The sequence below is a fragment of the Dermacentor variabilis genome, chromosome 5, assembly GCF_050947875.1.
Source record: "Dermacentor variabilis isolate Ectoservices chromosome 5, ASM5094787v1, whole genome shotgun sequence".
Classification (NCBI taxonomy): domain Eukaryota; kingdom Metazoa; phylum Arthropoda; class Arachnida; order Ixodida; family Ixodidae; genus Dermacentor; species Dermacentor variabilis.
In genome coordinates, this window is record NC_134572.1 from 15003675 (window position 1) to 15020207 (window position 16533).

Sequence of the window (16533 nt, forward strand, 5' to 3'; positions counted from 1 at the left end):
GTCCCGGGCCCTTCTGCTATGTTTCAGCAAATGGACTTGCAGAGAGCGATATGCCCGTGTGTGACTTTTCTACACAGAAGGCATGCACCGCCGTCTCTGCGAATGCACCTCCTCCGCTCACACGGAGAGGTGCACCTACAGGGTCAGCCGGAAAGCGGCGAGGGCGGACAAGTCGCTCTAGCCAGAGCGAGCTACACTGACGTAACCTGCTGGCGGATTCTTGCTTCATTCTATTATAACTAGACATGGGCGAATGTAAAGATGTCGTATAATACGAATAGTAAGTATAGAACACCGAATCGAGGCGAACGCAGCCGCATATATTTGGAGCAGAAATGCTTGTTTCAGTATAGTTGTGTACCATGCTTGTACAGACTAGTCAAAAAAGAACAGCCAACTATCACGTTCATTTAGAAAAAAACCTTAATCAGAAGCTCACTAATCGTCAGTAACAGGACTCCATGAATAGCCGGTCAAAATGAACGCTTCTCGAGAACGCTAAATAAATGGTGGTTGAAGAAATATAAGTATTTGTAAAAGAAAAGAAAAACTGCCGAAGGACTTCTGTGCCGTAGACACGTAAAATGACACGTTTCAAAGAAAACGGCACTGGTTGTATAGCGGAAGAAAGAAAATAAAACTACATGACTATACACTGTAAGAAACAGTACATTGCCGGCAACAAACAAAACTCGCCGGTAGTCTATAGACGTACAACGCGAAACCAAAAACAAAACTTGCATTACTCAATTCTTTTCGGCATTGATTCGACAACTCCCCCTTCGCTTCAATTTTGGTCATTCGTGACACTTTGCTTAGCCAGAAAAATAGAGGTGGCGATGGCTTAGCGGGCGGAGCTCTGTAACCCGACTTCTAGCAGTCCATTGTTGCGAAATATTTGGCTTCTATATTAGAAAATACAGAATAGCTAATTTTCCATTACGAATAGTTGGTGCACCAAATTCCCTTCGTATTCGAAACATCGAATGTAACCCCTTGCTAATTTAACCAAGCAGGGTGGCGTGCATCCTCGAACGTGATCGTCAATTGGTTTGTTATCCCTCTGGTTAAGTTGGAGTTACATACTGAAATGCTTCACTATTTCTCCATGACATAAGCGTTCAGTATACGCGTGGTGACACAAACGACACTTTTTGGCGGCCGGTTTTATTTAGACGCACCACGGCTGCCATGTACTGCTGGTGGGGCCGGTGCCTGTGGTACACAAATCCGGCTGAGCAAAGGGGGGAGCGAGCTCACAACAAAGGGCGGCGCGCTTTGAGGCCTCCCTGGACGTCGTAGCACGGCAGCCTTAGGTCCCAACACACCATGTTGATGTAAGCGAGGTCTTCTCGGCTGAAGATATTTACGAAAGACAGTTCGGTGCCCGGCTCTGCCGTAGTGAGCGCTTCCAAGGCCTGTCGAATCAGGCTCCTGGTGACCGGTTCCACGGCCTGTTCGATGGACAAGCGCTGAAACGCCTCTTTCAAATCCAGCTCGTCCGAAGTCCTGTTGTTGAGACATGTGAGGCACATGGACAGGACCAAGAGAACAAGGTCAATATACGACGAACGCTCGCACTATGGAGCAAAACGTAAAGTAAACGTGGCAGAAAAATAGAGTTCGGAGCAATCTGCACAACTTTCATCAGCTTCCTATCATATCGAGCCACTGCCTGTACCTGTTAGTTCACCTTAACAACCGTGGCGCTGCGTGGCGTGGGCTGTACTATAGGCTGCTTTAGCTTCAGTGAAGGCAGAAAACACTATATACTGAATGTATAAAGCAAAAGAATGCAGAAAACATTTTGTGCCACTGAAGTAGACTCCGTTAAAAGAATGCCTCGCGTGCATGCTGCATTTTGTTGGCCCCTACAAAGCATGGTAATAAATGCAGAATGACACGCGTGTTACTCGTTTTCCGGCGGCAGTTTTTCACCCGTTTACAACTGTGACAACCTCATCGCTCAACGCAGGAGGTGTCTTCATGTATCGGAACTATCTCGAATTCTGTAGCGCGGGAGCCTTGTCTATCACATTTCATGAACTACTCGAATAGCGGTGTACATTCTAGAACGTACGCGTGCACCAGCGATTACGCTGGAATGTATGATGAATCACGCATAAATGGCCGACGCGTCTGAGCCGTAGATCAGATTCCCACAATTACGTGCTCGCCGTTTCGTTTTGCTCCGAGTGTTGCTTGTTTTTGTGAGCAATCAGGGGCACCCAATAAAGCGTTCGCTTTTATTGCGATAGCAATTATATGGACAGTCCAGGCGCATTCTTGCCGTCGCCATCGCCGTGATGTCCCGCAGAAAGTCCAAGTGCAATAACATCGTTGCCGCTCGCCTATGCTGTAGATGTAGAGATAGAGTGCGAGGGTGGGCCGAGGGTGGTGGCTTGATCTCGCGCGAGCAAGGAAGGAAGGCGGGGAGCGCGCAGTTTCCCATCGCGCGCAAGGCACCAGGAGAGGGGGGGGGGGGGGGAGAGCTCTACTCCGGCGGCGGCTGCGTATGACGCGGCTGAGCGTGGCCACGTGGGCTCTATCTTGAAAGCGATCTGCCATGAGTGCAGAGTCTATAGGTGCGCCGAGGGCTAATGGCTTCGCCTGCGCTGTGTTCTCGCCGCACAGTTCGCGTTGACGCGAGAGGCAGCGCAAAGGACAACTCGCTCGCTGCTGCTCTTCCTCACACCAGCGTTTTGACAGCGAATATCGGCGCTTACCGAATGAGGTGTTTCTGTTTGTCTGCGCGTGCGCGACGGCATTGTTGTTAATTTGGTAAGCGAAAATTCACGAGTCTATACGGCCCATAAAATTACTATCCTTACTTCGTATTGTCGTCGTATGTCTACTAATTTGCTATCGCAATCGATGCTTCGCCTTTTGGGCGATACTGATGTCACGTCTTTGACAGTGTCTCATTCTTCATCGTCATGACAGTGGGCCAATATACACGGAATGTCCTAGCTGCCATGCATTAACATAAAAAAAAGTACAAGAGGTGGATCATTAGGCGAAGGAAACTAAGTAGATATCTTTTACTGTTGACTGAAGTTGCCGCTAGTAACTTTTTGTTGACAATTCACCCTAACATAGCATAACCAAATATAAATTATAATAACCTAACGGGATCACTAGTGTCACATTGTCAAGGTATCGATTGAGAAGTTAGAAAATATCATAACGAACTTCTAACTACGATGCTTGAGCAACTTAATTGCATGCTAGTTATTTCCGGCTCACGCTTAATTAGTAACGTTTGTCCACAGTTCATGGATAGCTGATCACTGATCTAAAGCGAACGGAGCGTCGCTCTGACCACTGGCGAAAAAAAAAAAAAGGAATAGGACAGAAAAAAGGCATCGCTATAAAATTTGTGCTGAATAGCTAAAACGCCAATTATTTTATTGCGATAGCAATTATACGGACACTCCAGGAGAATTGTCGTCGCTGTGAGGTTCCGTATGAAGTGCGATAAGATCGCGGCGGCGCGCCGTTTCTTGTTGGTACGAGGGAAAGCATGCGAGGTTGAGCCAATAAGGATGGTGGCTTGGCGCGACCACGTATTCTCGCGCGCGCAAGTCAGGAAGGCGGGGAGGGTGCTCGGCGGCTTTTTGCGTGCGCAAGGAGAGGAACCGGGGACATCTGCGCGCGCTGGAAGGGGAGTTGGGGGGTGGGGGAGCCAGGGTAGCATGCGTCTCCGCTTCTACACCGGCCGCGGCTGTTGCAGGTAATCTGAGGTGGGTTCGAAGGCCAGCTGAACCGAGATGGTGGCTTCATTTGCGCTGTATTCTCGCGCGCCTATTGCGCTTTGAAGCGAGAGGCAGCCCGAAAGGGAATTCACTCTATGCTGCTGCCGATCATCACACCAGCGTTCTGAGAGCGAGCGTCCGCGGTCATCCAGTGACGTGTGTTCGTGTCTGCCTGTGCGCGCGTGACACTGTCCTTGTTAATTTAGTTAGTAAGCGCATATTTACAGCAGTTTATATAGCTGATAGAACAACTCAGATTACAGCCTATAGCTGTCTAATAATTTGCTGTCTCAATCAATGCTCCGCCTTTCAAGGTGAAACTGCGACTTCTTTGTTTAATTAAGAATGTTTGTGGAAATTGTGTATATTTTTATTCATTGTACTGCTGCTACTGCTATGCGGGATCAGGGACCTCTGTCAGGTATTCGTTGCCTTTTATACCTGCATCCTATGTAGATATTGTGCGATTTCAGGAAACGAATTAAAATATCTTACCTGTCCCGAATGGTCACCGTCAGTGAATTAGGTATACGTCAGTTGAATAGAAAAACAACTGTCGATGATGCCTCTCTTTCTCAATGCAATATAGTATTTCGCAATTGATATTATATATAGCGCGGTCCCCGACCAAAACGTCGAAATAAATTTTTTGTTTAACGTTCTTTCTTAATATAGTTCATAATTTGTTTCTTTAATATCGACAAATCATATATATGGAGGGAAACAGGGTAATATAATCTCGCCCGTCCACCGCACTCACTCACTCACTCACTCACTCACTCACTCACTCACTCACTCACTCACTCACTCACTCACTCACTCACTCACTCACTCACTCACTCACTCACTCACTCACTCACTCACTCACTCACTCACTCACTCACTCACTCGCTCACTCACAGTTCCGAGAGTAGCACACAGAGTGCGCGCGCACGCATTAGCGCTTAAATAGAGTGCATACGCACTCGTACGGGTCTTCGTAGTCTCGCTCCAGTTCGACAAGGCCGCCCTCCAGCAACAGGAGCTCTTTCTTGACGTGCACCGACTGCGGCCTCAGAGCGAGCAAACGGCGCTGCACATGATGGGCCTCCTTGTACTCGCCAAGCATGCGCAGTCCCACAGCGTATCGGTAAAGCGCCTTGACGTTTGTTGGGTCCAGCAGCAGGGCACGCCGGGAGGTCATGACGGCCTGAACGAGGTTGGGGAGGACCTTAGAGGTATTCAAAGGGTCATCGAGCTGGATTCACACGGTATAGATCAAATAAATTTCTCCCCTCGAACTAGCACGGCGTAACCCGATCACCACGCGTTGGCACAGTGCATGATCCGCAAGCTGCGTTCCTTCTTTATCCAACGCGGGAACCGATGCACCTGAGCAGCATTTGCAGCCCGCAAACATAGGCAACGCCGGCTCGGGCCTCGTCAATAAGGCGTCGCCTCGAGCCGAGTTGCGTCAGCGCGATAAGCACGAAATTCTCATATGTATGCAGGACGTCAAAGCTATTATGCATCGCGTTTTTGACCAAGTTCATATTGTTCACATTCGAGTAGAGCAGCCGCAAAGAAATTTTTTTCGATGCCATTCAATTCATTCATCATCATCATCATCAGCCTGGTTACGCCCACTGCAGGGCAAAGGCCTCTCCCATACTTCTCCAACAACCCCGATCATGTACTAATTGTGGCCATGCCGTCCTTGCAAACTTCTTAATCTCATCCGCCCACCTAACTTTCTGCCGCCCCCTGCTACGCTTCCCTTCCCTTGGAATCCAGTCCGTAACCCTTAATGACCATCGGTTATCTTCCCTCCTCATTACATGTCCTGCCCATGCCCCCCCCCCCCCCCCCCATTTCTTTTTCTTGATTTCAACTAAGATGTCATTAACTCGCGTTTGTTCCCTCACCCAATCTGCTCTTTTCTTGTCCCTTAACGTTACACCCATCATTCTTCTTTGAATAGCTCGTTGCGTCGCCCTCAATTTAAGTGGAACCCTTTTCGTAAGCTTCCAGGTTTCTGCCCCGTAGGTGAGCACTGGTAAGACACAGCTGTTATACACTTTTCTCTTGAGGGATAATGGCAACCTGCTGTTCATGACTTGAACGCAGCCCATTCTTATTCTTCTGATTATTTCCGTCTCAGGATCCGGATCAACCGCCACTACCTGCCCTAAGTAGATGTGTTCCCTTTCCAGTGCCTCGCTACCTATTGTAAATTGCTCTTCTCTTCCGAGACTGTTAAACATTACTTTAGTTTTCTGAAGGTTAATTTTTAGACCCACTCTTCTGCTTTGCCTCTCCAGGTCAGTGAGCATGCATTGCAATTGGTCCCCTGAGTTACTAAGCAAGGCAATATCATCAGTGAATCGCAAGTTAATAAGGTATTCTCCATTAACTTTTATCCCCAATTCTTCCTAATTCAGGTCTCTGAATACCTCCTGTAAAAACGCTGCGAATAGCATTGGAGAGATCGTATCTCCCTGCCTGACGCCTTTCTTTATTGGGATTTTGTTGCTTTCTTTATGGCGGACTATGGTGGCTGCATGGGGAGCCTCTATATATATCTTGCAGTATTTTTACATACGGCTCGTCTACACCCGAATTCCGGAATGCCTCCATGACTGCTGAGGTTTTGACAGAATCAAACGCTTTCTCGTAATCAATGAAAGCTATATGTAAGGGTTGGTTATATTCCGCACATTTCTCTATCATCTGATTGATAGTGTGAATATGGTCTATTCTTGAGTAGCCTTCAATTCAATTCAATTCATCAATAAATTGCATTTATATCAATGAATAATTTGTAGAAAATTGAAAGAAACTTAAAACTGTTTATGTCTTCAGCCGTTTACTTTTTGTCCGTTCATTTTTTCCGACTGATAGCAGCCAGAGAAAAATGAAAAAAAGAAAATATCCCGCGACTAACCGTCCGCGCGCATCAAAAAGCAGCGCCCTCAAACACGCTCCGCAGGAGTTTGTGAGCGCGTACTTTTTTCACGACGCATCAACCACCAGTTAGCGGACGCTCTCTTAACACCAAGGCGCCGCGCTGTCGCGGGAGGGGCGCCCCAGATAAAGTGCCAGCTCTGCCACTAACTGTATCAGCCCGTTTGGATGAATCACGCGGCCCGCTTGGCAAGCACATGTAAACCCGTACGTACCAGCTTGGGATTGTGCGTGCGCAAGGCGCACTGTGCTCGATTTGAATAAAGCTTAACGAGCAGCCTGCGCCTTTTGTTGTTGTTCTTATCATCGGTCGGAACCGGCGCCGACTCCAGAAACTTTGCGGCCGCCGCGTAGCAACTTTCCGCAGCGGGGACGTTGCCGGCCGCATAGATACGGTTGCCGTTGCGTTGTTTCCGACAACAGATCTGCGTCGGAAGGAGAGCAGAAGCAGCCGTCGCTGAAGGCCGTCAAAAGGACGCAGCACCTATCGGAAATGCGGGCTAATGCGACTATGTCACCACATTTTCAAGTACAATGCGCACGGTGTTAAAAAAAAAAAAAAGAAGGAGGCGACGCCATGCTGGGGCTGTGCAAGTAGCGCTTGAGCAATGGCTCCCACTAGTGATCTTAGGCTGGGATTGCATATATACAGATATTCTACGTGGCGTTGTACGGACGGGATTGCGCGTAATTGTCAACCTGTTTTGAGTAGAGGCGGCGACTGTAGTGCCGCCGCACGGGAGGGATGGAAAGCCCACTGCAGCCGCGTACCGGCGCCTTAGGGAAGAGTCTTCGTCTAAAGACGTCATGTACGCGCCATAAAGCGCGCTCATTCGCATTTGCGTAAGTACGATGCGTAAGCGACGCGCCACTATTTAGGACACTCTGGTAGCGCCTCCAAGACACCAAGAAAAAGCGAGGGGCCACCAAAGCAGAAACCTGGACCGTTCAGCTGTTCGGCATGCGAACAAAGCCCCGGTACGCTTTGGCCTCTCTGGCCTTTGGCCACGCTCGTTCCAGATTTTCGATTCCCCCGTTGCACTTTGCGTGCTGCCTTGATTGTCCTGCACCACCCGCTTTACAATCTCAGGTGCTCTTCTGAGGCCGTTGTCTGGCAGCACTAAATCTATTTTTGCATGCCACATGCTCCCCAGCGAGCATAGCGAAGGAACTCCATAGGCGTATTAGCGCCTTAGGTTAAGGGCGTATACCTCGACATGAAACCCGATCCAAGGCACGGATACGTGACTGTGGCGTGCATCGCGTTTCTGACATGCGGTGGCTCTGCAGACAGACTATTGTGAAGAGGGCCTACGCCGCACTACGGCTCACATTTGACGGAGCACAATGAAATCACAAACTGGCCTTTTTTGTGAGGGATGCATGACGAGGGCTTTTTCGAACTGACGCGTCGACATCTCTAGCAGTACTGCTCGCACTTTCTCGCTACTCCGTGAATTAACGCGGAGACGTTAAGACGCTACTCCAAGCATTAATTTGAAATGCCGAATTCATTCGTACGTCCCTTTCATACTCAGAAATTAGTCGTAGTTCCGTGCACGATTTAGTCAACACCATTTCCACACTCCATGAAGACGGCACTACCAAGCAACCGGCGCCATACAACGCGACAGCAAGCTGTCGACTCACCCCAAAGAGAGCGTCGGTAGGCATTAGTCGGGAGTCGATGTCCGCGCCGCCGTCGTCCTCCGTCTCGGTGAAGTCTACCAAAGCGATCTCATAAACGAGTGTTGCGTTCGGCGGGATGCGAGGGAGGCACCCCTGGGCTCCGAATCCATACCCCGCCGCGATCTTGACGTGACATTCTTCGCCCCGTCGCATGCTCTGTACGGCGATCTGCAGCCCTCGTACTCCTAACTCTTCTAGGCTGCGTTGCGGAGGAAACACTCCTCTTTAGGTAGTATGTTGAAGCATTTTACTTGATTTTGTTTTTATCATTTGATAAGTGCCTTTACGCGTAGCGAAAGTGCTGTATTGTGTTGCAGTACAAAGTACCAAATATTTCACGGCGAATACACTAAATGCTCAATTTGTGCGTTGAAAGAAAATTTGTAGCAGTCGGAATTGCACCTGCATACTGCACAATATTAGTATCGTCAAGAGAAACCGATGCAAGTGAACAACAACAGTTACTCTATAAAAATAAATGTAAAAGCAAATTATATTTTTAACCAATCCAAGGATTGAGGGATGCGCAATTTGTGTATTTTGCACCAGATAACTATATGCTGGTTCAACGGCTGCCATTCTCTGGCGATGAAACAGCATGCGCATGGTGGCCGGGAGTAAGATCCATTGGCAACATTCTCTCTTGTGCGTCTTCGCAATGGGCGAATAGGAACAGCCATAACGGCCTGCAGTGTGGCCCCACGAGGGATGACGCTAGTTTCCATGGTGCAGTGGAGACAAGCGCCAGTTCACTTCTACAGAACATGGCCGATCTCTTGCGCGCCCACTGGAAGGCATTGTTACCGTCTGGTCTGGGACACTCACTTGCAGCGGTGGGGAGTGTTTCGCATCCACGTTGAATCTATCCGCTCGGTCCAGCTACATTTGACATAGGCGTTGTAGTGGAACGTCACGATAGCGTGTCGGGTGACAACGGGCCCTGATCCTGGCCTCGTGATCTGCGGTAAAACGCACGCCAATCGACACAGTTATGTACAAGATGAGGGCCACATTCTTGATGAGAAAATCGACTGGCTGAGAATTGAGACTGCATGGTGTGCTACCATCTACTGGCAGGCTCTGTTGCTGCAAGGTTTCCTTTGTGTCTGCTGCTCCCTTACATCGAGTTATACGAATGGTGAAGAAGAAAGATCGCGCACAGCTACCACGGGGGGATATGCCTGAGGAATGTAGTAGCAAAGGCCGTTTCAAATGCCGCACTTTTCGTCGCACCGGAAGTGCAGTTTCCGTCACGTGCGAGGGAAATCGAAATCGCACTCGTCGCAGATGGTCTGCAACGCGTTACCTCTAAGTTGGTTGGTCGAACGTCGCATCGATCGCAGCGATTGGTGCGATCTCGGGACGCCAACACCACGAAGGGGAGAAAACAGCTGCGGAGAACTGTCGAAATTGGACGGATAACTGCTTCGTTTGTTTGTTTATGGTGGGAAATGTCTGTTGTTCAACAAGTCCAGAATACTTCAACTTCTTGTGGAGCCTTGGATTGCAGAATCCGGTACGCACGTACATCAGCACCGCGACATGCCGATAGGGGGGAAAAGAAAAGAAAATTAAGATCTGATTTGCTCATTTCCATGCGTTCGTTAGCATACTGAGTAGCAAATGAAGTGCATTTTCACATTGTCTTCGGGTGTGGCGAGTATAACTTTGCGTGCATTTCAGGTCATGCACACGCTCTGCATGCTTGTTGCCAATGCTACGAGCTGTGTTTCCTGCGTGACGAATATTTCTAGGGGCGTGCGAATACCGGGGCGCTATAACGTAAAACTATGCCAAACTTCTCTATTCCAATTCTGAAATCAGCACTCCGCGATCGGTCAAAAACTTTTTTACCGACCCCTCCTCCCCCCTCCCCCTTCGCCTGTCTGTCACGCGACGTCATGAAAACTGCAATAGCTCTCCATCTGATATGACGTGTACACGCTGATTATGCATAATTTGACCGAACAAAAGAAAAATAGTTATTTCTGATTCGACGCCTTTTCGCCATTAGCCCTAGGCTATTGGTCAAAAGTTTTAGGGCTGCAGACACTTCACCTGCCTGTCACACGACGTCACAATATCGCGAAAACGCACCGCGTCAAAGTGACGTGTACGTGTTAAAGATGCATTAATATGCCGAACCAAACTGAATTTTCTTATGAATAGCCGCAGGCTGCCCCGTTCCGAAAGGAATAAAAAATGGCTATCGCCGATCGCTCAGGCACTGGCTATAGACTCGAACCTGCCGGAGAGCAAGGGTTTATCTGAGTATACTAAAGCTTGCGTGGCCGTGTAACGTTTTGGAGCACTTTCGGCGCGTTTACGACCTCATTCTGCCAACCTTTCGTTGCTGAGGATCCGTTTTAGCGTCATTATTCAGCTTCTCTGGCACGCCGCCGTGATTTTCGACCAGCCACCGCAAGCTATATGGGCGAAAGCGCACAAATCGCAGACGCCGGCACCACCTTCTTCATCCAGTTATCGACTTTCAGTGCGGTGGCTCGGCCCTGTCGAATTCCTCTCCAGTTGAGCGTGCTTCTCGGCTCTTGCCAGCGAATTAGATAAGACAAGCCGCTCAGTGTAGGTGATGTTATTCGTTTTCCAAGCCAACAAGAGTGACCTGTTATGAACGAGGGCAGCGTTTGATTGGTCTCTTCAGACAACCCTGCGAGTGACCGCCCGATGCTAGCGTCGGCGGTTATGCAAAGTTGACGTCAGGAGATTAGAGTAAAAACATATTGGAATAGTTTTACATTATAGGGCCCTCAGTTTCTTATATCTAACGGAATACGAGTCGAATGCCACAAGGCAGTTGAAATGAATATCGAATACCTTTTGAATAGTTGGCGAATAATACACAGCTTCCTTACTGTTATTATCGAACATCTTTCAACGTACTGCTAATTTCAACATTGCATTAACTATGTTGCAGTGAAACGTCTTCGTATTTAATCTGATAAGAGCACATACTAGGTGCTGTATCTATGCGTTGTACCGCACAGTACTCACTACAGAATTAGATCTAAACAAAATTCTATTGCGAGTCGTCGTAGTTCAGCCGCAAAAGACTGGCTTCCAGAGCGATGTAGCATGCTCTAGTACATTATGTCAACTGTGGATGGAATGAAAGTTATCGCGTGTTTACTTCAATTTCATGTTTGATGATGCACGGTCGACGAAGGGAAGTATTCGAAAACGATTGGATATATCCACATTTTAGACTATAGGCTACTAACACATTCGCATTGTCTCCAAATTTCAGCAGGCTGCGACGTCTGGCTCTTCAGAAAGGTGCGCCTATGCTCCACATCACAAGTTGGCTGCAGCACTGCCGAAGGTACGAGGCGTGCACAGGTAGTATCCTTGCGCAGCGGTATTCAAGGTGTGTTTTTTTGTTTAGCTTCACCAATTTTTTTAAAAGATTGTCTATGCCAGATAGCGCAATTCTAACCCTTGATCATCATTACTCGCTGAGGCGGCCATTACCTCTACGAGAAATAAAAATCTTCAGTTGAATAATTATCGTATATAATTACGCTAATTATCACATTAATTCGTTACTCTACGCCACATATCTTAATCTACGAATTATAGCCGCTGAGTTCGCACGGCGTATTTACTTGGAAACAATTTTGTGGACCGCACCACTTCCGAGATATTTATTTTCAAAGTGTCTGTCGAAATGCATGCGGTTCCAGTTATTTTTTTGCTTGAACGCATTAAACCGTCGTTTCTTAAAGAAACTAACCGGAACACTGGTGCACTTCGTCGGAAACTTAATATCTCGGAATTGGTGCTGCCCAGCCGTGCGAACTCAGCGGCTGTAATTCGTAGATTGAAATGTGTGGCGTAAAGTGACTACTTAAAAGGTTAACTAACGTAATTACGTTAATTATTCAATTGAATATTTTGATTTCTCGTAGGAGTAATGGCCGCCTCATCGAGTAATTTAGATCAAGGTTTAGACTTGTGCTATCTACCATAGGCAATCTAATAATTTTGGTGCAGCTAAAAAAAAACTGCTCATAGTTCCGGGGATAGCTGGCTGATTATTGGCTACACTAGAGAGTCATTTTTACTCGCTACATAATATGGTACAGCGGTACGTGACATGTCGGGTCATTTGCGCGTGCACGTCGCATACCGGATTTACTTCGGCAGTCACGCCTGTAATCGTAACAGCCACCCTGTAACCGTGGCGACATCGCCCATGCAGCGCCGACCACCCGCTTCGATCCCAATTCGCGCTTGTTACTGGCTATCCGCCCTGTCAGCGAGAAACAAGCGCCAAAATTCGTCATTAGTATAAGTCTCATTTCAAGCTGACGTCAAATCACTCGGTATGTTTTGTCGTAATTATTCAGATGGGCCTCTTCTTTTCACGCTGCTAGGACTACAGACGTGGCACCGAGCCGTAAAACTTGTCTGATTTCTAGTTATCAGATGGCACCACAGCTTTAGCATTGGTGATGCATTGACGATGCGGAACGCTATAAAAGCTCAATGATTTACTGCATCATTAATTACCTGACATGGTTGCTTAGTTGTTATGGTGTTAGACTGCTAAGCGCGAGGTCTCGGGATCGAATTCCGGCCACGGCGGCCACATTTCGATGGGGGCGAAATGCGAAAACACCCGTGTACTTAGATTTAGGAGCACGTTAAGGAACCCTAGGTGGTCGAACTTTCCGGAGTCTCACCGTATACGGCGTGCCTCATAATCATATCTTTTTCATCATTACTACCCCGCTCTAGCATGGTACGTGATGACGGTAGCGAGCAAACGCCAAGTATAGACGGCGAACAGACGCTGTGGTGCGGATGAACATTTGTAAGGGCATTCGTGCGTGCTGCTTGCTAAGGAGGCTGCAAGGTAACCGCAGGGAAAGCGTACAGGTAAAGCCGAAGCCCTGCTGTCGCATGCATATAAACGCAGCTTATCGTTACGGTGTCAAAACATTTTTTTGCGCCGATCCACTAACCATGGAACATGTAACATACATTTAAGGGTTAACAGCTGGGATAGTTGGTGATCTTGCATACTGAAAAGATTTTGCGCCAAAAAACAACACACAAGAAAGACAACACCACGGGCGCTTGGAACATGTAACAGCACATGGCAAGCAGACGCTGAGCAGAGGGCACGGCGCGGATGAGCACATCTCGAGGGGCATTCGGCCTTGCTATTGGCTAAGAATTATTATAGCTTCAACCGCGCTGCAACCAGACTGAGAGATGGAGCAAAAGTGGCATTGGATGGTGCGTAGGCGCTTACGCGTTTAAGCGTTTCAAGCCGCAATGACAGCGCCGCGCCAAAACGCCACCAAAGGCGTTTTGTGCATGCAGACGCTGTGCGCATGGCGCTCAACTTTCTAATGACACCAATGGTACAACGGCCCAATACGACCGTTTCTACGACTGAAAGCCAGCCGATCAGCTTTCCTGGTTCTGCACAATCGTGTGTCGGCCTTAATTGTACCCGCGCGCATGAGCAGCACGCATTTGAAAGAACGCGGGGCCTGAGCAGGGGCCCTATAACGTAAAACTATTCCAATATGTTTCTATTCCAATCTCCTGACGTCAAATTTGCGTAACCACCAACGCAAGCACCCGGCGGTCACCCGCAGGGTTGTCTAAACAGACCAATCAAACGCTCTCCTCGTTCATAGGAGGTCACTTTTGTTTGCTTGAAAAACGAATAACGTTGCCTGCACTGAGCGGCTTGTCGTATCTAATTGGCTGACAAGAGGCGAGCAGAAGGCTCAAGTGGAGAGGGATTCGATGGGGCCGAGCCACTGCACTCAAAGTTGATAACCGGATGAAGAGGGTGGGGCGGGCGGCTACGATTGGTCGGCTTTCCCTTACTTAGCTTGCGGTGGCTGGTCGAAAATCGCGGCGGCATGCAACGGAAGCTCAAGAATGACGCTAAAACGGACCCTCAGCAAAGAAGAGTTGGCAGAATGAGGGGGTAAACGTGCCGAAAGGGCTCGAAAACGTTACACGGCCACACAAGAAGCGTTATTATACGCAAATACACCCATGCTCTCCGGCAGGTGCGAGTAGCCAGCGTCTGAGTGATTGGCGGCAGCCATCTTCTATTCCTTTCGGAACGGGGCAGCATGCGGCTATTCCGAAGCAAATTCAGTTTTGTTCGGCATATTAATGCATCTTTATCGCGTACACGTCCCTTTGACGCGGTGAGTTTTTGCGGTTTTGTGACGTCGCGTGACAGGCAGGTGAAGTGGGTGCAGCACGAAAACTTTTTACCAATAGCCGAGGGCTAATGGCGAAAAGGGTCGAATCAGAAACATCTGTTTTTCTTTTTTCTGTCAAATCATGCATAATCAGTCTGTACACATAACATCAGATGGGAAGGTATCACGGTTTTCGTGACGTCGCGTGACAGACAGGTGAAGTGGGGGTGGTCGAAAAAAGTTTTTGACCAATCGTGGATGGCTGATAGCAGAATTGGAATAGAAAAGTTTGGAATAGTTTTACGTTATAGCGCCCCAGTGCTACCACCACGGTGGCTGCGGCTACCTGCTACAGCCATCAACGAACGAAGTTGTTAGGTCGTGCATATCACTCAGTACGATATAAATAGATACATTACTCAGCCCCTCTCCGTTTATTCCATCCTCTTTTTCTTCTTTTTAGGCGGATCCTAGCACGCGCCTTCTAATGACGTTGCGGTAGGCAGCGATGCCTTATATAACATATCCCCTCCTGAAAAAAAAAAAAAAGAACGGTTGTCCATTACTTCCTAACGTAGTCCTGCAGCTTCGGTGTCTTCTTGCTGCGGGCGCTTCTCACACGCGCTTCGCATCCTGGCAAATTGAATGAAGCTTGTTGCGTGCGCCCTGCAGCAGGTGGTTCAGGGTACAGGGGTGCATTATCTGCGCTTGATGTGTCAGGTTGCGACGGATGATTTACAGCCGCCATAGCTGAATGATCGGATGCCAGTGACCAGTTCACGGCAGCAGAGGTACCGAATTTCATTCTGCTATAGCTTCACGACGAACGGCCGCTAATTTGAATTTGAGTAAACGGAGAGGGACTGAGTATAATGTCTCCATTGATATCGTACTGAGTAATATGCACGATATAACAGAAGTCAGCTAATTTATCGCACTGAACCCACCTTTTTCATGACACCGCCGTCTCCAGTCAGGTCTTCCATCTCGGTTGCGGATATATGGACAGGCGCCCGGGCCGGTGGCTTCGATGGCTCTGTGCTGAGCTCCACGCCCGTCTCGCGACTTTTATTTCGAAGGCACGATCGAACGCCGAATGCGCGCACGAGACGGCGCGGGCTCGAGCCAGCACAAGCCTCCTTAATAATGATGATCAATTCAAGAACGGCACGTTCCAAAGAGGTTAAAGAAAAACTGCTGGAGTGCAGGGAGCGCCCGTCAAGTGAAGCCGCCGCGTCGCCATGTTGCGGGAGGGGGGGGGGGAGGGGGCAAAGGCACGCCAGTCGCCGCAGCTTGTGTGCTTCGGATCGTCTTATCTTGCCGTGCGCACTGCTCTGCGGATCCGAAAATGTGCTAGCGATCTCGCGCGTTTCTAGGAAAGTTGACGTACAAGCAGTTCACATGTTAGTGTTATCTTTCTCATTTAAATAAGGTTGCAGATTAGCACTGCCTTGCTCTAAGATAAAGGAAAATTTTGTATCTCAGGCTGAAAGGAAACGGCCGCCACCGAAGTTCCGAGACCCTCTATTCAATGAGGATAATAAAGCACCGGCAGCAGCTGATGATAATGAAGATAATAATAAATACTGATGCTTGCTGCATGTACTCCTATTTCTCATGCTACGTTTTCAGTTTTTCATTGCTTTTTCTTCTGGCGGCTTTCATGACTGATCAATTTATACACTGCATTAACGAAGGCGAATAAACGCTAATTATGCCGCGATTTTCTTTTTTTTTTTTTGCACTTTGCGGCAGCTGCATACACATGCCGATAAGATTAAAAAATGCTACCGTACTCGGATATCTGCGATGCGGAGACCTCCAATATGGCTCGCCTCATCGCCCACTGCGTTGCATTAGAATATTGAAACCGCTTAAGCATTTAAAAAACGCTGAGAATGTCGGCGACAGCGCTGCGAAGTTCTTGGCAAGCCTCTTCTTGCCCTCCG

At 48.4% G+C, this 16533-nt stretch overlaps 1 protein-coding gene across 1 annotated transcript; it reads right to left on the reverse strand.

The window, feature by feature from the left end:
* Positions 1-1166: 1166 nt before the first annotated feature.
* LOC142581802 (uncharacterized) lies at positions 1167-15661 on the reverse strand. Its single transcript, XM_075691254.1, has 5 exons — positions 15532-15661; positions 9213-9346; positions 8349-8586; positions 4721-4944; positions 1167-1509 (listed from the first exon to the last, which is right to left on the reverse strand). The coding sequence occupies exons 1-5, from the start codon at positions 15568-15570 to the stop codon at positions 1257-1259; spliced, it is 888 nt and encodes a 295-aa protein (XP_075547369.1). The 5' UTR covers positions 15571-15661; the 3' UTR covers positions 1167-1256.
* Positions 15662-16533: the final 872 nt, after the last annotated feature.

Bases quoted from the DNA above. Each gene is read 5' to 3' on its own strand.
- LOC142581802 (XM_075691254.1), bottom strand. From the start codon at position 15,570: ATGGAAGACCTGACTGGAGACGGCGGTGTCATGAAAAAG. The intron at 8,587-9,212 runs GTGAGTGTCCCA...TCCGCAACGCAG, and splicing joins AACACTCCCCACCGCTGCAA to CCTAGAAGAGTTAGGAGTAC. The intron at 4,945-8,348 runs GTGAGTCGACAG...AACCTCGTTCAG, and splicing joins CTACCGACGCTCTCTTTGGG to GCCGTCATGACCTCCCGGCG.